Source organism: Macrobrachium nipponense, chromosome 43 (assembly GCF_015104395.2).
Source record: "Macrobrachium nipponense isolate FS-2020 chromosome 43, ASM1510439v2, whole genome shotgun sequence".
NCBI lineage: Eukaryota > Metazoa > Arthropoda > Malacostraca > Decapoda > Palaemonidae > Macrobrachium > Macrobrachium nipponense.
This window is the reverse complement of record NC_061104.1, coordinates 6,875,490-6,896,429: the sequence shown is the minus strand read 5'-3', so window position 1 is coordinate 6,896,429 and position 20,940 is coordinate 6,875,490. Positions and strand designations below refer to the sequence as shown.

The following is a 20,940-nucleotide window of genomic DNA, read 5'->3' as shown; positions in this document are numbered from 1 at the left end:
AGCAGGTTTCCCTCCACCCTCCCTCCATCTTGGCACATGATTTACCCAGTTGTGTCACACTACCTACTCCCTCCCTCTTAATATATATTATATTATATAGAATATATATATATATATATATATATATATATATATATATATATATATATTATAGTATCTCTGTCGTATATACGGGTATCTGCATTTTCATTAAGAGTCCGAAAAAACACGGTAGGCAAGTAATTCACAAGTAGGTGTCCAATAACACGGCAATTTACGATTGCAGTAGTGATGATGACGTTGCCAAGTATCCGTAATTTTAAATATTTTTTTTACCGGTTGTGGGGTCAAGGCAGTTCTTCATTCTCACTCAGTTATTTAATTCTTCATAATATCGTACGTTTCGTTACAAGCAGTAGCAACAATAACAAAAACAAATGAAAAATAATAATAATTAGTAGGTGATGGCAAGATCGGGTGCCTGTAAGCGTATATCGAGTACTACTGAGAGCCCTCAGTCGATTCTCTGGTCGTTGATGTCCTTGATGGACGTTGAGGACGATGTCGTGAGGAGTGTTATTCACGCCTACGACCTTGGAGTACTACGGCATTTCCATAGTGTTTCGCGTAACGAAAAGTCCGTACGAATTGCGGCCGGTTTTAATGTGCTTTTGAATTAGTGTAGTGGATAAATAGCCGTAATTCGCGTGAACATTATAGCGAAGAAAGCCGAAGTTCCCACATCACTTCAAGCTATGTAAGTACCATAAACTCCTTGGTATTGATTAATTTATGGTTACCAAAACTGGCGTTACAACATCAATGTTATTGCTGTGATGCATTTATTGATATGTTTATTTATACACTTTTGTCATTGTGTAGTATAGTACTAGTGTATGTCTTTTTGGGGGGAATGTCGGATCATAGGTTTACGATATTTTGTGACAGCCATTTACATTGTAGTACGAGGCTTGCAGTATGATCACGTAGACCTAGTGTTTCTTGTTTATGGATCTCGATTATTACTTTATTTGGCGTTAGTAATATATATAACTCCTAAATCTATATAGAAATACAGGCAAATAGGCAAACTGTTTGAGCGGACGATTTTAACAGAAGAATATTTAACCTGGTTGTAAATATTTTAGGTTTGGTTTTTCGTCTGAGTAAAACCAGTTCGCTGGGGTCGCATGTTCGGGATTTTAACCGTCTATCATAAGTGATCCAAACCACTCTGTTCGCTTTAGGTATTTATTCCTCAAAGGTTGAACCAACTATCACTGCCAGTGAAGTTAAGAGTATTTGACTATTTATGATATTATCGACTTAAGCTGATCGGTAACTGATTTTAGCCAAAGAAAGAAAGAAAGAAAGAAAAAAAAGCTTATGAGGCATTAGGACTATGTGCCGTCTCGTTTGTTAGCGCAAAGACTTTTGTTTGATTAAGCAGGCCATAACTTATTGTTTGATTAAAGTTAACATTGTAAAAAGTATTCACCCATCAACATGTTGATGCTCTTTCTTGCGTTTTTGGCAGAACGTCCATCGCTGCATCAGGTTTATAGTCATTTAAATGTCTCCAAACGTATGCTTATGCAACGTAAAAACACCATACAAACAAACAAACGTATGCTTCAAGTGTAGTGCTTATTGTTGAGCTTGCCGCACGGAATACGTGTCATCTTGGGGTGTGGATTTTTTGAAATGTGGCCGAACGAATGCGTGTTCTTGTTTATGGTACCCAGATCACCCCATTTATTTATATCTATAGTCCACAAGCGACGTAACTGTATATTCGATATATTCAGAACTGTATGCTGTTTTTATTAGATATTATCAGAACTGTATGCTGTTTTTATTCAACATTATACAGCCGTATTTATCATAGCTCCTATGACATCTCCTAAATATTCTCTCTTAAGTCACTCAATCAACTCATAGTTAAGAGGAAACTTCTAAAGAGTGTTTTATCAACGCTCTGAGAGAATCTCTTAGCTATGAAAAACGGTATGTTTAGGAGAAACTTTTAAGCGAAGATCTCGCTAACAATAGCGGAAACTATAGTGCTACAATCCATGAATATACGATTTTCGCCATTACTTTAATAAAAAAAAGTATTTAAAAAATTCAATATATTCATTAATTATGATATTAACCTTGTGATCTGTATATTATTGTTGAATTCAAAAGTAGAGATAGATAGATAGATAGATAGATAGAGATAGATAGATAGATAGAGAGGGATAGATAGATAGATAGATAGATAGATAGAGATAGATAGATAGATAGATAGATAGATAGAGAGAGATAGAGATAGATAGATAGATAGAGATAGATAGAGATAGATAGATAGATATAGAGATAGATAGATATAGACATAGACATAGATATATAGAGATAGAGATAGATAGATAGATAGAGATGAGAAATATATGTATATATATATATATATATATATATATATTATAAATAATATAATACACACACACAAATAAATGAAACATGAAAGAGGTGAAGCACTAGTACTATAGGCCTAGTGCTCCTCTCTCGCTACTAACCAAAAAATGCTCTAAGGATTTTCATTTTCATTTCATTCTTAACCCTTCGTGTCTAATCATGCGCCAATGTATGTAATCAAATTAATTAATCCATTAATTTTGAGAGAGAGAGAGAGAGATAGAGATGTGTTAGAAACCGCAGAAAACTTCTCTGTGCGGTTGGCAATCGCCTCTCTGATTCAAGTCAGTCACCATACATGAGGCCACTCTTTGAATCAAACTCTATATCTTTTTTTAAACGCACTGTCGTCAATACACAATCGAATATATCCAGTCTTGGACGAAAATTTTTCCTCGGCGGCGAACGCGGTGTTCTTGTTCGTCTGCCATGATTACAGTCTGTGACTACCGCTATGAGAACTCCTAAGTACTTAGGAGGACCCTCCACCACTCTAAATCTCAGGCCTGAGATATGAGTACTCATAGCGCGTAAGAGGCTTCGTAAAATTCTCTTAAGAATTTTCATAACTTTAAGAGTGTTTTAATGATTTAAGAGTACTCTTAAGGATTTGCGAGCTTTGATAAATACGGGCCCAGAACTGTATGCTGTTTTTATTAGATATCAGAACTGTATGCTGTTTTTATTAGATATTATCAGAACTGTATGCTGTTTTTATTCAACATTATACAGCCGTATTTATCATAGCTCCTATGACATCTCCTAAATATTCTCTCTTAAGTCACTCAATCACTCATAGTTAAGAGGAACTTCTAAGAGTGTTTTATCAACGCTCTGAGAGAATCTCTTAGCTATGAAAAACGGTATGTTTAGGAGAAACTTTTAAGCGAAGATCTCGCTAACAATAGCGGAAAATATAGTGCTACAATCCATGAATATACGATTTTCGCCATTACTTTAATAAAAAAAAAGTATCTTAAAAATTCAATATATTCATTAATTATGATATTAACCTTGTGATCTGTATATTATTGTTGAATTCAAAAGTAGAGATAGATAGATAGATAGATAGATAGAGATAGATAGATAGATAGAGGAGGGATAGATAGATAGATAGATAGATAGATAGAAAGAGATAGATAGATAGATAGAGATAGATAGATAGAGAGAGATAGAGATAGATAGATAGATAGAGATAGATAGAGATAGATAGATAGATATAGAGATAGATAGATATAGACATAGACATAGATATATAGAGAATAGAGATAGATAGAGAATAGAGGATAGAGATAAATATATGTATATATATATATATATATATATATAATATTATATAATATATATATATTATACACACACACAAATAAATGAAACATGAAAGAGGTGAAGCACTAGTACATAGGCACTAGTCGACTCCTCTCTCGCTACTAACCAAAAAATGCTCTAAGGATTTTCATTTCATTTCATTCTTAAACCCTTCGTGTCTAATCATGCGCCAATGTATGTAATCAAATTAATTAATCCATTAATTTTGAGAGAGAGAGAGAGAGATGAGATGTGTTAGAAACCGCAGAAAACTTCTCTGTGCGGTTGGCAATCGCCTCTCTGATCAAGTCAGTCACATACATGAGGCCACTTTGATCAACTCTATATCTTTTTTTAAACGCACTGTCGTCATACACATCGAATATATCCAGTCTTGGACGAAAATTCCTCGGGCGGCGAACGCGGTGTTCTTGTTCGTCTGCCATGATTACAGTCTGTGACTACCGCTATGAGAAACTCCTAAGTACTTAGGAGACCCCTCCACCACTCTTAAATCTCGGCCTGAGATATGAGTACTCATAGCGCGTAAGAGGCTTCGTAAAAATTCTCTTAAGAATTTTCATAACTTTAAGATGTTTTTAATGATTTAAGAGTACTCTTAAGGATTTGCGAGCTTTGATAAATACGGGCCCAGAACTGTATGCTGTTTTTATTAGATATCAGAACTGTATGCTGTTTTTATTAGATATTATCAGAACTGTATGCTGTTTTTATTAGATATTATCAGAACTGTATGCTGTTTTTTATTCAACATTATAACAGTCCGTATTTATCATAGCTCCTATGACATCTCCTAAATATTCTCTCTTAAGTCACTCAATCACTCATAGTTAAGAGGAACTTCTAAGAGTGTTTTATCAACGCTCTGAGAGAATCTCTTAGCTATGAAAAACGGTATGTTTAGGAGAAACTCTTAAGCGAAGATCTCGCTAACAATAGCGGAAAATATAGTGCTACAATCCATGAATATACGATTTTCGCCATTATTTTAATAAAAAATATATTTAAAAAATTCAATATATTCATTAATTATGATATTAACCTTGTGATCTGTATATTATTGGTGAATTCAAAAGTATTTATTTTCCGGGTACCTATATTTTGTTTTGTAATTTTGGCGGACGCTTCAAACAACAAACAGACCATAGTTTCCGCCGGGCTTTCGCTCTGCTATAGCCTACTAGTTAGAAATGGATTCAACGCCAACTGCAGTGCCTGTGAGTAGTAGTCCAAAACCCAAGAGGCAGAGGAAGGCAAATTGGAGGCAAGACGCATGTCTTCGTCTGTTACAGCTTCTAGACGAAAACAGGGCTGTAATAGAAGGGAAAAAATTCAACACGGAGGTGACGGCCAAGATGAGACGAGACACATGGGAAGACGTCACCAAAAAACTTAATGCAGGTATTCTGTCCTCTTCAAATCTTCGCCAAAGTCCACTTTCACGTAAAATTCTTGAGTCATGAACAGATCCTGGCCACTTTGCAACAATGTTCCTCACTATACTCTGTTTTTTTTTCATCTGTCCATCTGCCTGTGGTGTTTTTGTACGGTAACACTGCGTCCCGGGCTTTAGATAGTTACGCTATGTGTAAGTTTTAGGTAAATCAAAGGATATCTGGGCGTACATTTGCAACTGAAAAGTGTTTTAATAATTTACTGTATGCGAATTACACCGTTAATATTCGAAATAGGATATTATTATAATCGTTGAATGCAAGCTCAATGTAACTATCTAAAGCCCGGGACGCAGTGTTGCCATACAAAAACACCACAGGCGGATGGACAGATGAAAAAAAAACAGAGTATAGGTAATTAGCATAAAAAACAACTTGTACATTGATGCTGTGAAAGTTTTTTCTATTAACGTAAACTTCTTCAAAATCTTTTGGAGCAACAATTTTTATATGGGTGCCATCAATCACACCCACTACACCGGGGAATCCAGCAATTTGTGAAAAATCCACTTGTATTCTTTGAATTTCCACAGGATTAGTTGGGAACTTCACAAATCTTTGAACCATCCGTGGAGCTGTAAGAGCATCAACAGTCTGCGTAATTATTCTGCTAATTGTTGGCTGACAGAGGCCAAAGTCATCACCATTGCAGAGTTGCATTTTGCCTGTTGCAAAGTACCTCAAAGTTACCGCCACTTTTCATCTCAGGTGTTTACGGGCATGACTCCTCTCTGTGCGGTTGGCAATCGCCTCTCTGATAAAGTCAGTCACATACATGAGGCCACTTTGATCAACTCTATATCTTTTTTTAAACTCACTGTCGTCATACACATCGAATATATCCAGTCTTGGACGAAAATTCCTCGGGCGGCGATCGCGTTCTTGTTCGTCTGCCATGTTTGCAGTCTGTAACTACCGCTATGAGAAACTCCTAAGTACTTAGGAGACCCCTCCACCACTCTTAAATCTCGGCCTGAGATATGAGTACTCATAGCGCGTAAGAGGCTTCGTAAAATTCTCTTAAGAATTTTCATAACTTTAAGAGTGTTTTAATGATTTAAGAGTACTCTTAAGGATTTGCGAGCTTTGATATATACGGGCAGAACTGTATGCTATTTTCGTGTCCAAATTCTTGGGGAAAATAAAACACTTCGGAACTACTGACCATTTCAAGGCCCTGCGGTGCATAGGTTTTCTTAAATATCTTTTTAAATATCAACTGTATCTTCTTGAAATTTCGGCCCAACATGTTTTAGACCTTACGTTAATGTATGGCAATATAACTAAGTATCTAAAATTATTAATAATGGCACTTTACTCTTGAACATTTCCAATTTTCTTTGCATTTGACTGAGACTTTCTCTCCCTGTTAACAAAATATGAATGAAAGTGTACCGTACTACGATTATGACGTATAGTGTTTTACATTTTTAAATTAATTTATGGATTATTGTTTTATATATCCAAATTAGTTTATGCAATAAAGTTTATTTGTGTTTCATTATTTTGGGAGATTATTATGACCTCTTGGTTTATTTAGAGTATATATATACTGGAAAATATACCCGCTGAAAATTAGAGGGGCAGTAGTTACAAGCTGTGCAGGTGTGCTTATATTATCGCCCGGCTTCCACCCGCCCATCCTGAACTCAATGCCATCAAGCAGGTATGGGCGCATATGAAGCTGTGTACGTTCATCGTTACGGCATTTCACCAGGGCAGACCTAAAGGCCAGATTGGAGGAAGCAAGGCTTGCTGTCACTAAAGAGGTGTGGGAAGGAGCTGTCCAACGAAGTCAAGCTTTCGAGAACGAATACTGGCTTACTGACAACGTCTGGGATTGCATAGATCCAATCGTTGTCAACGTCGCCAGTGATGACGAGGACGATCTGTTTTTAGACAGTGATGGGGAGTGAGCTGAAATATCCTTATACGCGTGTGTATATAGTCCTGTAATTAATAATTTTTGATATATTTATCCACCAGTTTTTATTTAGTATGTCTATGCTGTTTTCATGGTTACTGCAAAAATTTACTTCAAAATCTGTAAAATTTCTGCACATATTGTACATACTTTATTGGATATATATAATAAAATAATGTATATAGTGATCTTACTTTTAGATAAACTAGGATCTGTTTTTTTCCTTCCACATTTATATCTCCAATAATAATCTAAAGTTGCCACTACCACACCATTCTCATGGAAATAGATAAGAAAGGTATATGATAAATAAAAACATACAAATGGCTTTATGAAAAGTAATCAGTAATAAATGGTAGTTCGTGTACATTTTGAAACTTAAAATAAACATATGGTAGTACACTATTCCATTCATAAGCATCAGACAGAGTAAGAAAGAGAGGAGTGGGCGGGGCTTCTTTCCTCACTCTTTGGCTAAGCCAACGACAGGTGTTCGTATATTTACAACTAATACTGAGGAAATTAAAAATTTTCTAAGTAAAGTGCCTTAATTATTAATTCAGGTTAATTAATTATATTGCCATATATTAGCGGAAGGTGTAAAACATGTGCCAAATTTTCAGGAAGATACAGTTGATATTTAAAAAGATATTTAAAAAAACCTATGCATCGCAGGGCTTGAAATGGTCAGTAGTTTGTGGTGCGCAGTAATATGTTATTAACAAGGCGACGATTATCGCTGCTTGATAAATTGGAAAATCACGAATTAAGAAGGGCAGGAGTAGTATAGATTACAAAGGTAATAAGAGAGCCACGATTGGTCTGGGCATGTGTTGAGGATGGATGATGAGGGCTTGGGAGGAACCTATTAGAGGAAGAAGATCAAGAGGGAGACAGAATTAAATGGCGAGATAAAGTGAAGATATGGAGAGAAGAGGTGTGGTGGAGGATGATGTCTTTGATAGAAGGCTGGAACTCTAGTCTCATTATCATTATTATATCCACTACATAGTGGGATACAAATTAATGCAAATTGTATATTTTAATGGGTATATTTGAAAGTAGTCAACAGGGTGATTCTATCGTTTCTATGACCTTGGGTAGTATTTGATGGGACTTACGTAATCCTGTTGTAGGCTTACTAAGGGCCCTTTCACACTATGCGATTCTTGTCGCACCAAGATACGATTGCAGTGCCGGATCTAAATGCGACACAAAATTGCGCAAATCGTACATTTGTCCGACTGCCGCACAAAGTGACCCAATTTTTGACAAGTGCTTGCTGTCTGCTCTCAGCCTGTAGTGGTGACTAGATGGACAGGAAGAGAAAATTTTCTTTATTTATTACACTTGAGAAAAAAGAAGATAAAACCTAGAATTCACTGGGTACACCCTTTGAATACACAAAGGCACTTGTACGGTGCATTTGCCACAATTTTCGAGGAGCTGAAGAGAGATAATGATAAATTTTTTAATTACTTCAGAATGTCTAAAACAACCTTTGAGGAACTCTTGTCACGTCTACATGACCAGTTGCTAAAAGAAATACGACATTCAGAGATGATATTTCACCAGCACAACAACTGGCAGTTACCATCAAGTAAGACGAAATAATATGGACCTTTCCCTGTAAATTTGCTTTTCTATATAGAAATTAAAAAGGAGAAATGAAAACAACTAGTGTTAGCTGAAACATCTCTATTTATCAAAAGTATAAACTGATATATCTATATAAAAAACTAAAATCTTTTACTTTGATATAAAAAAAATCCATATCTCTCTGTTTCATTAATTAATGTAAATAAAACGTAAGTTTTAACTATAAAAACTTCTAAAAAAATCATATATATCGAAATCAAAAGCTTTTAGTCCTCTTTTATATCAATAATCTGCCGATAACCTTCTACTAATAATTTCAGTATCAAAACGTATATGTAACCTTAATGAAAAAAACTGCAAATCATTTAATAAATAATTTCTCAGTATTTTATACTTAAGTTATCCATACCTTTAGTTCTTTCTTATTTACGAATAACACTATTGTTATTATTATTATTGTATGATGTTTTTTTCGTTGCATGGAACCAGTGGTTATTCAGCAACGGGAATAACACTATTTATACCCCTCAAATGTTTTCAATACTCAATGCACCCGATCACCAGAAGTAGTGGAAGTCTACTGCTGTTGCACGTATATGCAGGAAAAAATCGCATAGTGTGAAGACACGTATTGAAGGCAATGGCCAACTGCAATCGCGTCTGGGTGCAGCACCGGACATGGCCAGTGGTGCCTGTCGGCTGTAATGCGATGCCGGACCGACATAGTGTGAAAAGGTACATTAGAGATAACAGTCGACTGCTAGTCGCATGTAGGTCCGACATCGTGTCGCATTTACGTACGACATAGTGTGAAAGGGCCCTAATTATCGGATCACCAGAAGAAAAGCGACCCCAACACACGCTGGAGTCGCTTTTCTTCAGGTGGAAAATATTGGGGTCGCTTTTCTTCAGGTGAGGAATTAACAAGGTAAATAAAATAGAAAGTATGACTTACTCTTACACACAAAATGTAAGCATAAACCTACTACTACAATTATGGGGGACCCCAGTGGGAAGTGATTTTCAGGAAACTGCCGAACCTAACACAACTACCTAACCTAACCTAGGGCCCCGTACCCCCTACTTAGGCCTAGCGGGGGGCCTCCGCCCCCCTTGCGACCCCCACTGAAGGGCACTACCTAACACATACATCAAAGTAGTTTTTAATGAATATATATCTATTTTTTTCTCCTTTTTTCTATAACATTGAGCTAAAGTGGGTCACCTGAAGATTGGAGACACCAACAAGCAGGGGTCGTTTATCTTCAGGAGGAAAATATTGGGGTTGATTTTCTTCAGGTGGAAAATATTGGGGTCGCTTTTCTTCAGGAGAGATATTAGGGGTCGCTAATCTTCAGGTGATCCGAATTATTCTTGGTAGTTAATCTAGTTTGGTATTATATTTTTTTATTGTGACAAAACCATTTAAAAGTTTATTGTGAAAAAAGTATATTAAAAGTAAAGGCGTGATAATATTAAGTGCAGTAAGCTTAAATTGTATGCTTGCGTGTATTCCGTTATCTTAGCAGACCCAGTGTAAAGAATGCCATTCTGTGTGTGTGTGTGTGTGTGTTGAATGATTTAAGACTGGATATCCAATTATGTCTTCTCCCCCCAGCAGGGGTGGCTACAGCTGTAAAGACAGCAAACGATCTCTGCCACAATCAATCTTTAGTATCAAAATTCATTTGCCTTCCACTTCTCATCAAATTTAACTAATTATCAGGTATATACAGAGTAAACTGCATAAGTAGCGGGGAAAGAGTGGGATCTTATATCTATGGTGGGATCTGACTAATGTTTTCACAGAAGTTACCAGTGGTGTTTTAGTTAAACTTCGACCCAATCGAATATGCTACGCGTTTTCGATTCTATCTTCATTATGTTGTGGTTATTTCATTTAAGTTTCAGTTACGGTTCAAGGTTACGTAGCGGCAAGCTTAACCCAAAAATGACGTAGTATGAGATATAAGAGGGCACTATTGGCTTTTACACCCACCCACACACATATATATATATACAAACTCGCGTGTGTGGTTTTGTTACTCATTCACCCGTGACTTTTCGTATTCTCAAATCTTAAGGTATAAATGTCGTCTAATATCCAATTCATTATACTTTGACAATAACGTCCTTCACATTAGGTATAATGATGCTATAGAATTCGATATAATTATGTGTATACATATGTGTTTGTGAGCGGCACAGGATTGTGTTGGAATAATTCCTTGTTCAATTTTGCGTTTCCCGAGAAAGTTGTATAGCCCAAGGCATTTTTAATAAGTATATAATTACCACCTTTTGCCTCCTTACATACATTCCACCATCCCGTGCGTACTTGTTATATCGATAGAGTTTTTTTTAGCCTTATACTAAAGTACGAGGTTACTCCAAGCGCGCGAGCAATACACATAGCCCATGTCACAGTCAACGTCAGATATATTGGCCTAGTACTAGTATAAGCTTTTACTCGCATGAACAGCCGGCGAAGACTTGCCGCTATCATTTTGTTGTTGTCAGGGATCGGCCGGGAGCGTATTTATATGATAATCCGAGATTCACGGCTCGTGTTCAGTTGTTGGTGCTGAATATTCATCTGTTGGCTGTTGCGTGGGTGGAATCTCTTGGTGACAGGAGGAGGATTTGTAGATCAGCGGGTGATTTGGATGTTAATGGAAAACTGACTGATTTATGGTTACTAAAGCTGGCGTCACATGTTGATAGAAGGCTGTTTGTTTAATGTGGAGAATGAGTCTAAAATTGATCTCAAAATGGAAGTTTCTGTTGAGAATGAGACTAAATCGCCCCGCCCCCCCTAACCAGAATGGAAGTTTTTGTTATGAATTAGCATATTTCCAACCCAAAATTGAAGTTTCTGTTATTAATAAGACTAAATTTCTTCTCAAAATGGAAGTTTCTGTTATGAATGAGACTAAATTTTCCTCCAATTTGGAAGTTTGTTAAGAAAGAGACTAAACTTCCCTCCAAAATAGAAGTTTCTGTTATGTATGAGACTAATCCCCCCCCCTACCTCATGGAAGTTTCTGTTTAAAAAATGTGACTAAAATTTCACCCCCAAAATGGAAGTGTCTGTTATGAATAAGAGTAAGACTAAATTTTCCACCAAAAATGGAAGTTTCTTTTAAGAATGAGATTTAGTGTTATACCAAAAGGGAAGTTTCGGGTTAAATGAGGCTGTTCCCACCAAAATGGAAGTCTCTGTTAAAATTCATACAAAATTCCCTCCAAAGTTTCTTATGGTCTAGGGTTGATTTCGAGTTGCTCTGTACTATTTCTGTCGAATTCAGGTTCAGTAATTAGACTCATAATCAAGTTTGTCAGTTGAACATATGACAATTTTAATTTTTCAAAAATTAAACCAAAATAAACCGGTAGGTTTATTATGGTGTTTACCACGGAAAATATTTACTTGCAACGGTGATAGTATATATCCGGTGCTAGGTTGTACTTTATTTACTTTCTTGTAAAGAAAATGCTTTAGAACTCTCGTGCATAGCTCCTTCTAACGTACATATATACCGGCTGAGCCATATTACCTCCAATCTTGAAAAATAGTAAGCCTAGTTCAGTCAAGAAATTGTAGACAACATAGGACTCTTGGCAAAATGAGTAATTTTGAATTTGCAAACTTTGTTTTCTGGTGACGTTCAGAAATCATATTATTTGCTTTTCTCGAGTATAATGATCCATGTTCACGTCGCTCTCGTTTATTCCCACTTCCAGTTTGTGTATTGAATTTTTTATTTTTGAAAATGCCAAAAGATTCCTATTCCGGATCAGTGACCTTTTGTAAGTTAGGACACAGAGAGGAAAGCGTAAGATGATGTGAACTGTTTACTAATTTTTTTGGAAAACAGTTCGTCGTATAGTTAGAATGAATTTTGTGCTTATATATTATATACTATATATAGATATATATATATATATCTATATATAATAATATTATATTATATATAATAAATACTATATATATTACCATAATATTGTGAGGTAGAGAATCCTCTGTGGGCGCTACTTTGGCGTGTTAACAATTACGCGTCGCCTACTCGGAGGTGCTAGTGCTAATAAACACAGCATGGTAAAATGTAAAGTAAACAGCCTTTCGAAGACATCGTTTATTTATTTATTAGTCAAATTTGTCGACCGAGGGGCTAGTATTAAACACGGCGTCCCAAGGAGCTTCCGCCACGTTCAGTACTAGCACACTACCTCGGAGTAGGTGACACACAGATAACACGCCAAAGTAGAACCTCTCTCTCTCTCTCTCTCTCCCGTACATAATTTGCAACTGTTACCCCCGCCCCCATCTCTCTCTCTCTCTCTCTCTCTCTCATAGACACAATTCAAACTTATCTGGAACAGTTGTTGCTAAAAGCAAGGAAACCCATATCTCTCGGTGCTACTTTAGCTTGTTAACTACACGTCACCTACCTCAAGGTACTAGTACTAAACGTGTTTAGTACTAGCCCTTTTGGGGGTCAAAGTATCATACACACTCATTTCTGTATTGTGTGGTCGACAAATTATATTAATAAACGATGTCTTCGTGCGGCTCTCTACTTTACATAGACCATACGGTGTTTAGTACGAGCACTTGGAGAAGGCGACGCTTGGATAAGTTAAGTACCACCTCTCTCTCTCACACACGTTGCTGAATAACCACTGGTTCCATGCAACGTAAAAACACCATACAAACAAACTCTCTCTCTCTCTCTCTCGTAAGCACATTTGAAACCGTTGCTTGCGAGTACCTTGCAGCAAGGAAATCCCCCCTCCCCCCTCTCTCTATACATGCCGAGATCTGAAATCACTGATAACGTTCTCCTCTCTCTCTCTCTCTCTCTCTCTCGTAGGCACATTAGAAACCGGTGCTCACGAGCACTTTACAGCAAGGAAATCCCCCCCCCCCCCCCCCCCCCCCCCCCCCCCCCCACTCTCTCTCTACAAATGCCGAGATCTGAAATCACTGATAACGTTCTCTCTCTCTCTCTCTCTCTCTCTCTCTCTCTCTGCGCGCGCACACAAAACAGATCCGAAACCCTTCGCTAACGAGTTACTAAAAGCGGTGAAATCCCTTTCAAATCGCCCAGAGTTCGTGTAGCAAGACGATCGTCCTCCGCTTTTTAAGGATTGAGAGGCTCGGATTACCCGGGTGTGCTTTGCAAATCGCCCCCAAATCCCCGGGGCTATAAATAGCTAAAAAAAATCGCGCTAGACTAAACGGGGAAGATCGCCTGGATTTTATGCTTCTTTAGGCCTAGGAGAGAGAGAGAGAGAGAGAGAGAGAGAGAGAGAGAGAGAGAGAGGAAGTGCAAGTTTAAGTTGCCAGTTTTTATTTTATGTTTTTATTTCTTTATTTTTTCTATTACGTTCGACAATTGCAGTCACTGGAGACTTTTGGGAATGAGATAGGTTAGAGCCAGTTGCGTCTAGCTCAGAAGCGAGTGGATAGTAGTGGAAGTGGATAGTTCAACAAAATGGTAAAAAAACTGTATTGTTTTGTCGATGTCGTTTTTACATTGGCGGTTGTATTCATGCGTGGTATTGCAAATGTAGCATTAGTGGATAGCATAGAACTCGTCGCCCCATTCTGAATTTATGTTATAGATATACATTGTGTGTATATATGTATATATATTTATACATCCTTAAATCCACGGTAGAAAGGAGAGTGAAAACTGAAGACTTGGAACAAGTACTTTAGTAGTTTATTCTACATTTTCAAGTTGACGCCATAGAAACATTGTGTAAAGTAACATGGCACATTGCAGCGCCTCAGTGGCTTGTTCAGTTTGGTCTTAGCCTGCCACCTCGATGGCCGCGAGTTCGATTCTTGGGCATTCCATTGAGGGGTGAGAGATGTGTCTTTCTGGTGATTAGAAGTTCACTCTCGACGTGGTTCGGAAGTCACGTAAAGCCGTTGGTCCCGTTGCTGAATAACCACTGGTTCCCTGCAACGTAAAAACACCATACAAACAATTATTAAATAGCGATTGACCAATTCAAGGCTTGACTTTTTAATTACCTATTAACTCCTGGTATCTCACTCCTGATCGGTTGTTCAACAGCTACTGACGAAGGATGTAATTAATGGGTAGCAATATACTCTCGCTCGGCTTATTTTTTTTTATATGTTAATATTTTAACATTGTCATTTGTAATCATTTATGTCGTGAGTTACCCAAATCTTTTACTAGTGCCTGTAAGTAAACCGGCTTCCTAGAGCAAATAAATTACCATCTTAAAAAAGCCACTTGCCTGAAGGTTATTTGGTATACTAAATAAGCATGTAGCATTTTTTTGTTTGGGCGGGGGCGTTGCTCAAGAAGGCGATACCCTTAGGATTTTGGTTCAAGTTATTTGAGTAATACAAAATCAAAGTAAATTACTGATTAGACATTTTAGAGTACTTGCTCCGCTGCCACTGTGAGTGTCATTCCTCGAATAATAATAATAATAATAATAATAATAATAATAATAATAATAATAAATGTTTTCGTTTAATCTTTCCAGTTCTATCAACTTGTCATTAATTACTAAGCACTGTCCACGGACAGAACTAGTGACAGTCTGCAGTTCAAGGGAAGTCTCTTGTTCGCAAATACAACTTGTAGGATACGTCCCGTAGGGGGGGTGGGGGTAAAGCACCGTAGGCATCACTTAAGGTTCTTTGCAGCTTCCCTTCGGCCTCATTCCTTTTTATAGTACCCCCGTCCATATTCTCTTTCTCCCATCTTACATTCCACCCATTCCTAACGATTGATTCGTAGTGCACCTGCTAGCTTTTCGTCCTGTCACATCTTTCAAAGACTTTTGCTTTCAATTTCCGTTTCTGTGCTGGATATGATATCATAGGTCCATGCGCTGAGTCATTGGCCTAAATTCTATGTTCTGCTATTTTCGTGCGTCTTTACTTCCCTTCGTAATGGGAACGTTTGGTGCGAACAGCATCGCTGAATCATACGTCAAAAAGGATTGACCTACGAAACACGGTGAGAGAGAGAGAGAGAGAGAGAGAGAGAGAGAGGTGAATATGAGGGTGGGAGAACAGAGAGCTTGAGGAAGAGAAAGAAGTAAAATCGTAGGATGATAGGAGAGAAATCTGCTGTATAGGTAGGAGAGAGAGAGAGAGTAACAGGAGGGTGGGATGACAGAAGTAAGTATATCTTGGTTTACCAGACCACTGACCATTGATTAACAGCTCTCCTAGGACTGGCCCGAAGGATTAGATATTTTTTACGTGGCTAGGAACGAATTGGTCGCCTAGCAACGGGACCTACAGTTTATGGTGGGATCCTAACCACATTATATCACCAGAAATAAATTCCTCTGATTCCGCGTTGGCCGAGCCGAGAATCGAACTTCGGACCACCGGATTGGTAGCCCCGAGCGCGAAAACCACTCGTCCAACGAGGAGCTCGGCGGGGGTTGTGGGAGGGGGGGGCCGTTGGGGATGACGAAGAGAGAAAAAAAGCAACATAAGAGCGGGAGACACGAAAGAGCCATAAAGAGATGATAAAAAAGGAGGAAGAACGGAAAGAGATCAGCACTATAGATGCAATAAGGATAGAGAGACAGATAAGGGGATAGAGACAGAGACTTGACCAAAGGGGTAGAGGAGTGGGGGGGGGGGCGGTTGGTGGCGGTGTAGTGGGGGAGACCTGGAACTCGAACGTTTAAGTAACTTAGCGCGAGGAAATTCCTGGAGATGGCAAGTTGGCAAAGTCAAATTAAATTCAAGAACATGCAATTGCCAAAGTGTCCGGTGCGAAGTTGCTCCGGATTGGATTATTAATGGAGGTGACCAAGTGATAGAGAGAGAGAGAGAGAACTGCTTCTATTGTCCATCTTAGGGAGTCTGCCTTGCAGGCATTTGCTGCAATGTCTTCTTCGTCCTGGGTTTTATTCAGGAATTGGTCTGCTCATGTTTTTCATTTACTTACAGAATAACAGAAAGACAGGTGCTGGTTTATTTACAGAATGAGGCAAAGACAGGTGTTGCTTTATTTGCAGAATGAACAAAAACAGGTGTTGGTTTATTTACAGAATGAGAGACAGACAGGTGTTTGTTTATTTCTAGAATAAGGAAAGACTGTAAATGAGATGACAGCTTAGCTCACAATTTTATCTAGTGAGTCATTTGGGGATGAGGTTGCGAAACCCGTCAGCTTTGAACACTGCCTCTGCCTCCACAGTAGAGTCACTACCAGGTACATAATAATTTGCTGTGTCGGTCAACTTAAGCACAAAGGTCTCCTCAGGAAGAAGAACCAGGTAGTCTCTCTCTCTCTCTCTCTCTCTGGAGAAAGTGGGGAGGGGGGATATTAGCATGTTTCAGTACGGTACTCTATATAGAGTAAGAGGAATACATTAGAGTGTGAGTGCGATAATATTACTTGTAAATTCGCTCTTGGTTAGTACGTATACGCATGAATCAAATACTTCTGTTTACTGAATATAATTTAAAAGCCTATTATGCAACATGAATTGCCTTTAAACAAGTCTGGTATTCATATTCTCTGAGGCGTAAGTTCTATGCAAGATTCTCTCGTCTCGAACAAATACAGGTTCCATCGACCAACCAAGCTCAACACCATTTTTTCCTTGCTTTTGTACTTGAAATTTTCAGGTGTACTTTCGTTTTCAGCAACACCGAAGAATTCCCGAAAAGAGTAGTATTACGGGATTTGACTTTTGCCCAAAATTCCCCCGACCACTCTGCACCCCTTTTTCGAACGATGAAGATAAATGACGGGGGATAGTGCGATCGAAAATTCACCCATCTTTGGGACTTTCAGGAGCCGTTTGTATTTTTAATTAATTAATTGATTTATTTATTTTTACATCACAGTGAGGCTTGATCTTGTATGATGGTCAAGGTTGTGGTTCATTTGATAGAGACTTTAGGGTCAGGCAGTTTCACACCTTTGCATTTTATATAGCCACCTCGGTGGCCGCGAGTTCAATTCTCTGGCATACCATTGAGGGGTCAGAGACGTTTATTTCTGGTGATAGAAGTTCACTCTCGATGTGGTTCGGAAGTCGCCGTAAAGCCGTTGGTCCCGTTGCTGAATAACCACTGGTTCCATGCAACGTAAAAACACTATACAAACAAGCAAACAGTTGTTTTATTGTGCAACTTCGAGGATTTCCTCCACTTACACCTTTCAAGCCGTCTCGCTATCAATTTCCTTTTCAGCGTTGAATGACCTCATGGGTCCCAGTGCTTGTCCTGTTACCAAAATTCTATATTCCATTCTATTCGAAAGCCAAAATTGCTTTGGTAATGAACAATACCTCGTTTTAATTTATAAATAAATTTCTTTTTTACCCGACAGCCAAAAGTGCTTCGGTAATTAACGAAACCTTCATTTAATTTATAAATAAAGTTTTTTTTTTTTTCCGTACTCCCTCCTCGGAGTACTTTTTAAAAGGCTCGAACTCCAGTTGTTGAAAAGTTTGACGGAGTTCCCGCTCCAATTACTCCGGAACTTTTGTCCACTTTTCGATCTGCTAATTGACGTAAAAAGAAGATTACCGATATTTGGCAGCATCAATCTGAAGGCTGCTAGTAATAGTTCTAGACTCTCTCTCTCTCTCTCTCTCTCTCTCTCTCTCTCTCTCTCTCTCTCTCTCTTTTGACAGACTGTATGATTTGCAGACCATTTGAACTTTGTTAATATTAGAACAGCTGCTGTTTTGTAATTACAGGAACAATTCCAATAGATTATTCTCTCTCTCTCTCTCTCTCTCTCTCTCTCTCTCTCTCTCTCTCTCTCTCTCTCTGACTGTATGCTTTTGAATCCATTTGATTATTGTTGACTTGAGAAACACTTGCGATTGGTCATTTACTTGTTTTCTTATTTGTATCCTTTTTGTACTTGTCAATAATCTCTCTCTCTCTCTCTCTCTCTCTCTTCTCTCTCTCTTCTCTCTCAGGCAAAATGTCACTCTTCTATTATTGTAATACCAGAGACCCTGAAGGTCTCTGTCTCTTCACAATTAAATTAATTCTAGCCCACTATTTTTTTCCTTTTTCTGTCTTCGTTCTATTTCCCATTGTTTGATCGTCGCTGCAAAACTCAAATTTTATTTTATCAATTCGCTGGAAGCCTCATTTTTGCAGCGTGTTTCCAGATCTCCAGCGCTGGAAACAGCATTTTGGAAAGCCTTCTGATTCTATCATTTCATTTACCAAAAAATGCTAAGAGGATTAGGCGCGGGATTTTGTACGCCGTTCTGGAAAATATGCTGAAAAATGTACAATGTTTTTGATTTTGCTACTGATTTTAGCAATTTTTTTTTTTTTTTTTTTTACAGTTGATGTCTGGCAAACGTTTGTTTGTACGGCATTTCTCGCAATTTGATTTTGAACAGGATAATTTTCCATTTTCATGTATGTTGGTTAACTAATTTTGTACGGTCTAGAATATGTCTCTCGATTGCCATAAATATTTGAGAGACGTGCGTAATATATTTCCTATTTCAGTACGTTGGCTGTAAATAGTTTTCTTTTGAAAAGAGAACCCAGGGGTGGAGTAGGGGATGGGTGGAGTGGGGGGAGGGGGAGAAGAGCGGTGATGGAAGGCGTCTGCTTTGAAAAAGGAAAAAAATATGTCTAATTGAGAAACATTTAGATTCTGCCCATGAGACTTATAATAATTCCACGTATCATTGAACCATACATTTCCTTTATAAGACACGAAATCGTTCGGAAAATAACCGAGCATTGAACGTCAAAATGAGAATTTAAACTCTCAGAAAGATCATTTAAATCTGTGGCTTAACGTGTGAAGAAATGCGGCCGAATTAATGTTGAAAAAGAAATAGCCCCATGAAAAAATCAAAACATGGAATTTCCAAAACAACGTACACACGCTCTGTGTGTGTGTCTGTATGTGTGTGTGTGTTTAATCCTCTTAACATTTTTAGTATATGAAATAATAAAATCAAGAGGGACTTTGCAAAAGACTTTCCAGAACACCGTTTCCAGCAGCGTTGAGAGAGAGAGAGAGAGAGAGAGAGATCCTGAAAGCAGGCAGGGGAAAATATGACCTCCAAAAATGAGTCTTTCTGAATATTTCTGCCTGTTGTGAAAACTGCGACGCTCAAACAGTGGGAAAGAGAAAACAAAATTGAGAGATAAATAAAAAGAAAATAAAGAAAAATGGAAGAGTTGTAATTCAATTGTGTGTGTGTGTGTGAGAGAGAGAGAGAGACCTTCAGGGTGTCTCTTGGTATTTTGACAGGGGAGCGACATTTTGTGATGTGTTGCCTTTAACCGAAGTGTTATGCAGATATTCTGAGAGAGAGAGTGAGAGAGAGAGAGAGAAGCCACGCACTGTAAGCTCAGTTTTCATATGCATTAAGGCGTATTTTACTTTTCATAGGTTGGTCAATGACTTTGTAATATTAAGTAAGAGGAAATGGTTTTATAATGAGAGAGAGAGATCATCCACATAAGCTCTCTCTCTCTCTCTCTCTCTCTCTCTCTCTCTCTCTTTTTATTGTCACAGTTTTCATAAGTACAAAGTGGTAATTAACATCTCAGAAATTAGCCAGTGACTTGCAACATGAAATGGGACTAAATAGTGGTATAACGAGAGAGAGAGAGAGAGAGAGAGAGAGAGAGAGAACGTGGAATACTATTAAACGCGATCCGCAGATCGATGTCAAATATTCTAAATCTTAGCGGACAGAGAAGTGGTCAAAAGTTATCGACTAATTGCTCCGGGAACTTTGTAAAACTCCTCAACTTTAAAAGTTCTGTTCCTCAAGAAGTGGTCTGGGAATGGAAGAAGGGAATGACACTTTTTTGCTTTTTTTACGGTAAAAATTCACTCATGGTCATTTTGGGTTCGTTTAAATTTGCAGAATATCGTCCCCGAAGAGGGGTAGTGCTTTGGGCCCCAAGCTGCAACCCCTTTCGTTCTTTTTACTGTACCCCCATACATATTCTTTTTCTTCCGCCTTACTTTCCACCCTCTTCTACAAATAGTTTCATGTTTCGACTGCGAGGTTCTCTTCTTATTACACCTTACAAACCTTTTTGCTGTCAATTTCCGTTTCAGTGCTGAATGACCTCATAGATCGCAGCGCTCGGCCTTTGACTTGGATATCTTATTGTATTTAGTTCCATTGATCGAAAAGAAACCATTATTGCCTGGCTTACAGAAG

At 38.0% G+C, this 20,940-nt stretch overlaps 1 protein-coding gene across 2 annotated transcripts in view; it reads left to right on the top strand.

Moving 5' to 3' along the window:
* Nucleotides 1–511: 511 nt before the first annotated feature.
* LOC135214026 (ras-specific guanine nucleotide-releasing factor RalGPS1-like) overlaps nucleotides 512–20,940 on the top strand; it is a 39,813-nt gene continuing 19,384 nt past the window's right edge. Inside the window, exon 1 of one of the 2 annotated variants that reach the window (XM_064248141.1) lies at nucleotides 512–736. In XM_064248141.1, the coding sequence (XP_064104211.1) occupies nucleotides 735–736 (2 nt within the window). In that variant the 5' untranslated portion in view covers nucleotides 512–734. The remainder of the gene's footprint in view (nucleotides 737–20,940) is intronic. The other variant, XM_064248142.1, reaches the window with a different exon arrangement.